Genomic DNA, 10692 nt, shown 5'->3' on the forward strand with positions numbered 1-10692 from the left:
AGCACCCCCAGCAGCAGCAGCAGCAGCTCCAGCAGCAGCAGCTCCAGCAGCAGCAGCTCCAGCAGCAGCAGCTCCAGCAGCAGCAGCTCCAGCAGCAGCAGCTCCAGCAGCCACTCAGCCGCTGCAGATGGAAAACTAAAAGCCATGGAGGGCGTGTCCCACTCTGCAGCGACCACAACAAGTCGTCTCATTCCAGAGCGGTGATATTCCTGAAATCCTCAGCCTGGCAGCAGTGTGGAGCCGCCGGCTGCTGCTTTGAGTCATGCTGTGGAAACAGGTGTCAACTCAACATGCCAGACTAACATCTCATACTACAACAAGCCCTGAGGGTCAAATTAGCTGTACTTTGAGCTGCAGTACATCTATTTTTGTGCTTTAGAAAGAAACTATGAAAATGTTGTTCCTAACAAACAAGATGGCCGCCACAGGACGCTCTGTTCAGTTTACAGGATTTTCTAGTGGAGGTAAATCCTTCTGCCTGACCCACAGGAACATTTTCTACCAACACGAGGCCCGGATATTTTGGGTTCATCAGAGTTAAAACCTGTTATATTTCCACAACACAACGGATCAGAATCACACAATGAGGAAAGCACCAGCAGAAACAAATAGAAACATGATGTGATGTTTGCTTGTGAGTTTTAAATGAAGGTAGGAAGGGTGGGCAGGGAGAGTCTTTACAAAACCTTACTTTAACTGACCTCTGCTTCCTCAGCCAAACCTTCATGTGAAGCTCATCAAACCGTTTCTATCCTGAACTAAAGTCCCTCCGACTCCCTCTAATCCGTCTGAGGATCAACTTCATCCCAAAGCGCCGTCTCACAGCAACGCTCAGCCCAAACGCCGCGCCACAGACGGACGGGGCCAACGCAGCAACGACCACAACATGGCAACCCGAGGGCAGAACGACCACAACATGGCAACCCGAGCCCCCAGATTTCAGGGGTAATGTGAGCTGTCGGTGTTTCCCGTTTACCTGCAGCTGAACCTGAACAGGTGAGGAAGAGAACATGTTGCTTAGGGAGGACGAAGAGTCAGAGCAGTCTAACAGGAAGTGGACAAACGGTTTTCTGGATGTTTGGTCTGAACGGCTGGATAAAAGCAAACAGGATGTGAGGCGGTCCCAGGTTTAACATTACTCCGCTCCAGGATTTACTCTGGATTACATAATCTGCAGGAACGGCTACAGCTCCATGATGTCATTTGCTGGCCGGCTTCCTGCAGGCCGTTTCCTTCTGCTCAGAGGCAGAACAACGAGCGAGTCGCGTCCAGAATCAGAACCGATTACTCAGATCCTGATGCTGAGGATAGTTAGAACAGAAACATGGGACACCTGAGGGGGTAAAACCCGTGAGGCTGACGTCAGCGTGGCTCCGCCCACCGGCAGTCAGAGAACAGGAAATGAGCAGCGGATGTGAGCTGACCTGCAGAAGCGTTTCTTTGGGTGTGGCCAGCAGATTGACGGCGGCGGAGAGCTTCTGCAGGAACTGAGTGGCCATGCTGGCCAGGCCCTGATTCTGGACCCAGTCCATGAGCAGGTCCAGGTTGGCCCGGATCTGCACGCCGCGGGACCACTGGTAGAACCCGGCCACGGACCCTGAAGAAGCAGAACCTCCGGTTAGCCAGAGCAGCCCATAAGGCCAGCATAAACAGAACCCAAACAGTAAAAAATAAATCGAGCTGCAGTGATGCTGCTCAGATTTAACCTGCTGGTTCAGTAATAAACTCAGTTTTAAGACCTGATATTACTGATAATGAACATTTCAACATGAAATCTGCTCCTGTACAAAACCAGCCAACTTTCATTTCCATAAAGTTCTTTACTTTGTTCATGCAAACACTCAAACTGTTTCCATGAATAATAACATATTGACCAGATGGACCAGAACATGGCAACCCGAGATGATGAAGAGTCTCAGACATTACAACATGCATGACGGCGGTAACATAGCAACCAAAACAAGAAACGGCAGCCACCTTCAAAATAAAAGCTGATTTTAAAGATGGATTCAGATTTCTGTTCAAAGTGAACATTTATGAATGATTAACACATCCTGACTGTGTTGATGCAAATATTAAACATATAGCAGTTTGTCAAAAGCTAAAGTAAAGGGAGAAACAACCAAACGGCCACGATCCACATTCATAAGGCTGGGGACGCTAAAGCTAAAGCTAAAGCGTGAGCTGCTACCTCTCTCCATGAGGCTGTTGAACAGCGAAGCGTTGATGAAGAAGAACAGGTAGGCACAGAGCTGCAGGGAGATGTCCGGATGCACCTGGAAGGCCGACAGGAGCTCCAGCGCCTCCTTCAGGACCTGCAGGATTTTGCTGAGGCTGACAGGAAGTCGCAGCTGACCGTCCTCAGAGAAGGGGTTCCCGTCCAGCAGGCCGCCCAGGGCCGGGTACATGCTCTGCAGGGGGACAAAGGCATGACGACTCTGAACTCTGAGGAGGCCTTTCACTGCACAGCTGAAATAAATGCAGCAGCAGAATCGCGTTAGAACGACAAACTTTCTCGTCTTAATGAGATAAAACTACACCGAGTTTACGATCGGTAAAAGGCAAAGCGGCTCAGAACGACTCCTGTGGAAAAGTTCAAAGGTTACAGAGGGAAGAAGTTTGTTTTTAAACCATCTGAGTATCTGCTTCTTCTGGCATGTGCACGTACACGTACACACGTACACGTACACACACACACACACACACACACACACACACACACACACACACACACACACACCATAAGTGAGATAGAGCCTTGAGGAGGAGCCAGCAGCTCAGCTGCGGTGCATGTTGGACCCCTGCTGGGAAGCAGCAGATGGCGGCTGGTTTTAACGGGTCGAGGTGAAAACCTGACAGCTTCAGCTCAGGAATCCGGTTTGCACATTGAGAACATTCAGTCATCCACAGGAAATCACAGGGAAGAGCTGCTTCTGCTCCTCCCTGCTCTGCTGACAGCTGCTTTCCTCTGCAGGATCATCTGGGCCCAAAACGCCTCAATACGTTAAAATACAGACGAGCACAGCAGAACTAAGAGCTTATAAAACACCACACTGAAAGCTGCTGCTGATTATTACCAATCCATAACCTATCGAAACTGGATCAGCAGAGCTCATTTCTTCAGTTCAGGATAAAATCCGTTGGTCTTAAAAGAAGAGAACAGGATGTTCCTGTTTCCTTCACTGTAGAGGCTGCAGGACGACCTGCAGACGCTCCGATCATAAGAACCGATCAGCTGGCTGCTGCCTACAGCAGACGCATCAGCAAAGCAGCTTCTGGCTCCATCCCTCTACAGAATCGTCCAACAGGAAGTCGGCCGTCAGCCGTCAGGGCGCAGCAGCGGCGCTGAGCTGCTGCAGTGGGTTTGGATCTGCAGGTAAAGTCCTGAGATCTTCTCCAGTAAAACAGGTTTGGCTGAAATTCTTTCTGGAATCATAATATACAAGAATAATAATCATCTGAGACCCAGCAGGGAAGCGGCCATCTTTACGGACATTTTGCATGATGCATCATGACCAACTGACTGAGGATGGAAGGTTATCCTGGTTCTGATTCTACCAGTTCTGCACATCTGACCTGAAACTTTTGCCCGTTTCTCAGTCAGGTTTGGTGGAGAAAACCTTTAAACAGCTGGTTGGTCAGATGGTGACCTTTGACCCCAGTCTCATCATCCCAGAATCAGAAAAATGTCTTTTGATAAGAGTTTGATTTATGGTTGCTGATAAATTTCAGTTAATGGTTTTAAAAGCTGTCAGTTTTATCTGAAAATGGATTTTTCTGTTTTCTCCACTGTTTGTTCTATGAGAAGGTTCAGAAATATTAAACCTGCAGATTAAATGCAGTGACTGCGACCGGCTTGTCTGAAACAGGAATGATTTTTCGGAGCCGTTTGTGGCGCCGTGAAATGTACCAGAAAATGAAAACAGAAACTCTGAACTTCCTGCAGAATCTGAAGTTCAACCATCGGTTTGCTGAAATGTGCCAGTGGATGTTTTCTCAGGTAGAAGTGAGCCTGGGACAGCGATGATGTGACTGGTTGTTTCCCAGCAGGTCCAGTCGGTGGAAGCTGTGCAGCTCCAGATAACTGCTGTCAGTGTTTACACTGCAGAGTGGAAAGGACGCCCCGCTCTCTCCCTCCCTGCTCTTTCCTGCCGGAGAGCGTTTCCACGCTGTTATTGTGTTCTGGGTCTGGAAAACGCTCAGTGAAAACAGACTGTTGTGTGAGCACAGCCAGGCTTCCTGCGTCACATGTGGCAGTGGGGGCAGACCTTGGTGAGGTAGTAGACCGACTGCTGGAAGGTGAACATGATGACCTCCTCCAGGACCGTCATGGCTTCCTCACAGGCCGACTGGGTGGACCACAGCTCCGCCTGCAGCCGCTCTGATGGAAACCAGAACACAACGCTTTTTACCACCTTCACAGGGCTGGAGGTCCTGCCGGCTCTAAAGAGGCAAACAAAATGTCCACCTTGGTCCATGCTGTCCCGTCTCCATGGCAACAGCTGGGGGACCTCATGCTGGATGAAGTGCAGCAGCTCGATGGAGTTTGCCATCCACAGAACCAGCGGCCGCAGACCTGAGATCAGTTCCTCCAGACTGAGCTGCTGCAGCTGATCGGCTGCATCGTCAACGGAGCTGCTGACGAACAGACAGGAAACACAGATGAAGCTGATCAGCAGCCCGTCTGCGTTTAATTTTGCTGCCTTTCGTGTGATGAAACAAGGTTTCTGAAACGTTTCACCTATAAAAATTAGAGGTGTGCCGATCGATCGGTCACCGATCATAATCGGCCGATTTTCGTGAAAAAGTGCATGATCGGTGATCGGCGATCATTGGCTCTTGTTGCCGATACCGATCATCTCATTTCCAACCTGCCTGTGCAGCTGGTCTCCTCTTTCCTTCACTCTGCGCAAACGCGCAGCAACAAATCCTATAAGAGATGTGATGTGTAACTATAACGCACTGAGTGAAAGGGGAAGTTTGCGTGTTGCTGCGGAAAATTGAAGCAGGTCAAAATGCATCAACACAACGAAGCTAATACGACATAAAACAATGAGATACTTGACGGAGTTTGGCTACATCGAGGCTCACTGCAGTAAAAAGACATACGGAGGATCAGACAGCAGGTAAAGCAGCACACAGCTACAAACACTCACCGGATTAGCATGACGGTCAGAAAGCTAAACAAATAACCTGGAAAATGATTTAAGTCATCGAGCTGCGATGTCAGACGCTGGTTCTGCTCTCCTGTTGAACCGCTGCTACGCTACAGGTAGTAATATCTGACAGACGGAGCTTCGCTTCTGCTCCACCTGGTAGTGACTCTCACACCGAACCTGCTTAAAGCTGCAGCATCTAACCTAAAAAAATACATTTTACCTACGTATTAAAACTTTCGCTGTCCTAACATGAGACAGATAATCTCTGAAAAAATAATCGATCTCCTCCCTGATCTGCATAATTACTCCGCTCAGTCAGAAACAGCCAATCAGAGCTAGCAGTAACCAGCTAGCCGCCATGCTAACAGGAAGTTTTCATTCAGTAACTCTGGATTGTTTATTGTAATGGAACCTGTTTTTGCCTTTGAATGTTGAGTTTTATACTTGAATTTTTTGGCAATGTTGAGAGGTTTTACTTTGGCTCTTTGTATTATTTAGCCTCTTCAGAGCCTTCATATGTTTTCAGTCTGTTAAAGATAGTATTATCAATAGCAGTACAATTTGCACAATGCCTGTTTTGTTTTGTTTTTTCTTGGAAAAAGTTATTAAAAACAAGTTTTTGTCTAAATTAAGGTGAATTCATGGTTCCTTTTTCCACATAATGTAACCGGTACTGTTTATGATAAAAAATAAATAAATAATAATTATGTGATCGGTATCGGCAGGAAAAAACCTGATCGGCACATGTCTAATAAAAATACTTGAATGTGACAAAATGTAGAAAAGTTTAGGTGTTTTATTATTTTTGTAAGACACAGATATTAGTTTAGTTTCTCTTTATAGACTGCAGTTAAACATCTCGATGATGTGGACTCACGCTTCTGGTTGCATTGCAGCGAGTTCCTTTGTCTTCTCCTGAAAGGTTAGATCACATGATCACATGAACACATGAACACATGAATTACTGTAGAAAACATGTGGCTGAGTTCAGACCAGCGTTCCTGCTGCTTACCCACGTAATGAGCTGGATCTGGCTGGCGATCCGGAGCAGCAGCTGCCTGAAGTGAGTCAGCTGGAAGGAGCCGGCGGAGCGCCGGATGCAGAGAATCAGCAGGAAAGCAGGAGTCAGCTTCGGTTCGTTCTCACTGGGATCCACCATGTCCAGGATCTCCTGCAGGACCCGTTCCTCCTGCTGCAGCTCATAGCGCAGCGCAGCCTCGGTGCCCTCCAGGCTCCTCCAGCAGGATGCCGGCAGTTTCCCCTGGAGCCGCTTCACGGTGATGCAGGAGCCGCAGGACGAACAGGAAGTGCCAGTGTCAGAGCCCGGGCGGAGCCGGGCCATCCAGGGCGGAGCAGGAGGAGAACCCGACCCGCCGGTGGGATCCTTGAACAGGAACAGGTAGTGCTTCCCCAAACCAATCAGGTCTCCAGGATTCAGTTCTACTTCCTCGTCCAGAAGGAAACCGTTTCTGGTGACGGGGGCCCCATGGAGGGGCCTCAGCAGGGTCACAGTCTTTCTCTGCTTTCCTGAGGAACTCTGGGAGTTGGAGTCCAGGCGTCTGACGCAGCAGTGCTGCGGCGACACGTCAGGAGCAAACAGGAGGATGTCGACCTTGAGCCGCTCCTCATCCTCTCCGGTACTGTGCTCCTTGCAGTAGCCGAAGATGGTGCTGCTCCCGCTCATCAGGTAGATCACAAAATCCTAAAAGATCAAAATCAATCACTTCCAAATCCTGCAACACCAGACTGCATCTGCTTAGGACTCTTATTTTGAAATAAGAAAGGAAGTAGTTGTTGAGTTGCTCCTTTATGTTGACATGATCAGCTAATAACTACAGTTCAATAATCAACAATGCCTGTAAAAACAGAGGTGAAAATGCTAACGCTATCCTAGCCTAGACCTGATGATGCCAGACGGAGTTAAACTAAACAAATGAAGTAAAGATGAAACTGGAAAGAAGCTGCTAACATTATTACAGAAGCTGGAAACTGTCGTAGATTTAAATATGGTGTCTGTCACCGTTATCTCCCGCTAATCCAGCAGACTTGGCGCATCTTCTGGATCTGCCAGGGTGTCTGGGATTGGACTGATCCCCTTGTGTAACAGTCAGGAAATCAGCCAGCAGTGTGAACAGAACCAGGATTAGGTGCTAAGAATACAACCTGGAGGGGCAGGATGAGGCGAGGCGCAGCGAGGTGAGAGGTGGCGATGCGAGGTGAGAGGTGGCGATGCGGGGCGCAGCGAGGCGAGGGGTGGCGATGCGAGGTGTGGGGCAGCGATGCAGGGCGCAGTGAGGTGAGGGGCGGCGAGGCTAAATGCTACTCATCAGATTAATAGATTATTGAAAACTAATTTAATAAATTGAACATTAACGGAAGTATACAGACTCAAAAATGGCAGTTTGCTGAAAGAACACAGTCAGAGCTGTAATTAGTCAAAACTGTAAAATATATATATATAAACATTTTGCATTTAAGAAGGTTTTACCCAGAACTTCTCAACCAGCAGTTTGTTTCCAGCTTCAAACTGTGTAAAGAAATCTCCTAATAATCACGGCTGCTGTTATTAATCAGTTAATGTAAAACAGGAATGGCTCCTCTGCATCTGTAACAACTGAGGATTTTTAGATCAAACGTTCACTAAAGTAAAGCTGCCACTGACTTTTACACAGTGAAATGTTGAATTTTTTTTATGAAGCAGTTCAATTATTTGTATTTTTCATGAATTTTCAATGTTGCATAAAATAGTCTTGAGTTCTGAAATAAAACTGCAGAAGGAGCCATTTTCCTTTATTCACTGAAGTGATTACGGGTCAGGATAACGGGTCGCTGCCGGGCCGGTTCCTCAGCTGAAATGCTTCTTATGCTCCTTCTGTCGGCCTGGAACAGCACAGCATTAATAACATCAGCTATCGCTTCCTATTTTAGGTCAACTGACACAACACAGACAAGCCTTGCTTCTTTGCTTTGGCTCTGGTTCTGGTTCTGGTTCTGACCTATTGTCAGGAGAAAGGAGCCGGCAGCGCGCCGCAGAGCTAGCGCCATACTGCACCGTCAGCAATCTCCTCCTCCAGCTGCAGCGGCCGCAGCGATAAACACGCAGCACTTCCTGCAGCTGGACGGAGCCGCTCTGCTGTAGGAACCGGGTCAGGGGGAGAAAGTGGTTCGACCCGGCCCTGAAGTCCAGGAAACAAAGCTCTAACGCTGCCGACTTATTATTGTTTCAGAAGCAGGATGTGGTCAGCATCTGTCAAACATTCAGGAGAGTTTCTTTACTTGGACTTCTGTGGGCACAAAATGACAGAGCAGATATTCAGAAATAGATCTGCTGGTTCTGTAACTCCTTTCTAAGAAAGCGCTCGTATTGGACCCAGGTACCAAAATGTGACGAGGCTCAGGGATTAACAGATGATAATCCAGAGCTCTCATGCTGCTTCTCTCCATGTCGTCTCTTAACACACTGGAGGGATTTTCTGAGCAACATCTAAATGTTCAAGTAGAGAACAGATCCAAACTTTACTACAGTATTTTATGGTATTTATTCCAATAAATGATGAAAGCTTGTGATTAGTTAAAGTATTTGTACATTGTGTCTGGTTGTACATCTGGGAATGCTTACACATCAAACTGCAGCAGCCACATCAAGCAAAACAGCCGTCTGACAAACCAAGCAACATGGGAATTTAATCATGTTTTTAAACGTCTTGTTACTTGATGCTCTAATGGAAATAAGAGTGTCTGGTTTTATTTAGAGCTTTATGCAGGAAGTTTCAGTGTTTCCTCTGGAGGAAACGTACAGTCTGCTGTCAGGTAGCGCTAGACACGCTACGTGCTAACTGTGCTAAGTGCTAGCCCGCTACATGCTAACTGCACTAAGAGCTAGCCACGCTATGTGCTAACTGCGCTAAGTGCTAGCCACGCTATGTGCCAACTGCGCTAAGTGCTAGCCATGCTATGTGCTAACTGCGCTAAGTGCTAGCCCGCTACGTGCTAACTGCACTAAGAGCTAGCCACGCTAAGTGTTTTCCAGCATCTCGTTGCGGGGCGTCGTCTCTGATATTAATATAAGTTATTAATGAGAGCTGATGGAAGGAAAACCGTGACAAAATGTTTTTAAAACAGAGAAGTCAGAAATGTAATCTCTAATTGGTGCGCCTGTAGTACTTCTCGTTATTAACTGACGGTCCTTATGAAATGCTAAGGTGAATTCCCGCCCGCGGTCTCTCTGCATGTTCTCCCTGTGCATCATGGGTTCTCTCCAGGTACTCCGATAGCCCACCTGTCTGTGGTCGTAGCCCTGCAGCAGCAGGAAGTAGGGGAAGTCAAAGGGTGGGTGAATGGAGTACTGCATGGCGTTGTCGTCGCTGCTCTCCGTCTCTTCCTTCTCCAGGCCGAGTCGCAAAACCTCGGTGTCGGCCTCGGCCTCCGGGTTCTCTCTGACTGCGCTCCGCTGGGCCCGGCCCGCCTCCCTCTCTGTGGCAGACAGGTCCATGTCGCTCAGGCTCCTCCTGAATCCCGGGCCCTCCATGTCCTCCCCCCCGCTGTCCACGAACAGGGACGCCACTCTGGACCGGTTCTTCTGCAGCTTCCGGGCCTGAGCGTTCACCCCTGGAACCACAAGACACATCGTCAAGCGTTCTGCCTCCGTCAACGTCCGAGAGGTTTCAAACCAACTGGGTCACCAACTGGGTCACCAGCTCAAAGACCTTTATAAAACCTTAATGAATCAAATGTAAGACCTTTATCTCTAAAGACAAACAGACTCTAAACAGCCGGAGTCTGTTTTAACAGACATGATGGTTCGTTAAACTCACAGTGTTCCTGTGAGAGAAAATCACATCACCTGTAAATACTAAGATTTTTTTTAAATAATTAAATTGTAAAAAAGTTACAAAACATTTTAGGTTTTTGAGAACAAAAAAAAATCCATCCCTGGATCTCTGGAGTGTTTGGCTTAATCTAAAACACAAACAGAAGAGAGCTTTTGTTTATGAAATCTTGTTTACAGTGGCCGAAATTCCCCTGAAATTGGTCTGGTAAACCAAACCGACCCAAACATAATGCTCGACTGCACTGGCGCCGCCTCGATGCAGCAGAACCGGAGGACAGCTGGGGGGCGGGGCGGGGCAGCCCTCTATCTGACATCAACAGCCGCTCCGTCGTGCTGACGTAACACAAACACCATTCAGCACTGCTGGAGCCGGTAAGCACAGAGGAATGTCCAGAGAGACGATTCACACCCCTCTCTGCTGCTGCTGCCACGACGGGGGCGGGGTTACCTGTCTGCATGGGGTTACCTGTCTGCATGGGGTTACCTGTCGGTACAGGGTGGGGGTTACCTGTCTGTATGGGGTTACCTGTCTGCATAAGGTTACCTGTCAGTACACGGGCGGGGTTACCTGTCTGTATGGGGTTACCTGTCTGTATGGGGTTACCTGTCTGCATAAGGTTACCTGTCAGTACACGGGCGGGGTTACCTGTCTGTATGGGGTTACCTGTCTGTATGGGGGTACCTGTCGGTAAGGGGTGGGGG

The 10692-nt window shown here is 48.2% G+C and overlaps 1 protein-coding gene across 2 annotated transcripts in view; it reads right to left on the reverse strand.

The window, feature by feature from the left end:
* Positions 1 to 10692, reverse strand: part of radil2a (Ras association and DIL domains 2a) — a 22094-nt gene that overhangs the window by 7160 nt on the left and 4242 nt on the right. Inside the window, exons 4-10 of one of the 2 annotated variants that reach the window (XM_007573838.2) lie at positions 9439 to 9767; positions 6172 to 6861; positions 6037 to 6074; positions 4469 to 4635; positions 4269 to 4381; positions 2192 to 2411; positions 1425 to 1597 (exon numbers count right to left, since the gene is read on the reverse strand). In XM_007573838.2, the coding sequence (XP_007573900.1) occupies positions 1425 to 1597; positions 2192 to 2411; positions 4269 to 4381; positions 4469 to 4635; positions 6037 to 6074; positions 6172 to 6861; positions 9439 to 9767 (1730 nt within the window). Of the gene's footprint in view, positions 1 to 1424; positions 1598 to 2191; positions 2412 to 4268; positions 4382 to 4468; positions 4639 to 6036; positions 6075 to 6171; positions 6862 to 9438; positions 9768 to 10692 lie in introns of both variants that reach the window. The other variant, XM_016661698.1, reaches the window with a different exon arrangement.

Source organism: Poecilia formosa, unplaced genomic scaffold, assembly GCF_000485575.1.
Source record: "Poecilia formosa unplaced genomic scaffold, Poecilia_formosa-5.1.2 Scaffold339, whole genome shotgun sequence".
In the NCBI taxonomy this organism is placed as follows: Eukaryota; Metazoa; Chordata; class Actinopteri; order Cyprinodontiformes; family Poeciliidae; genus Poecilia; species Poecilia formosa.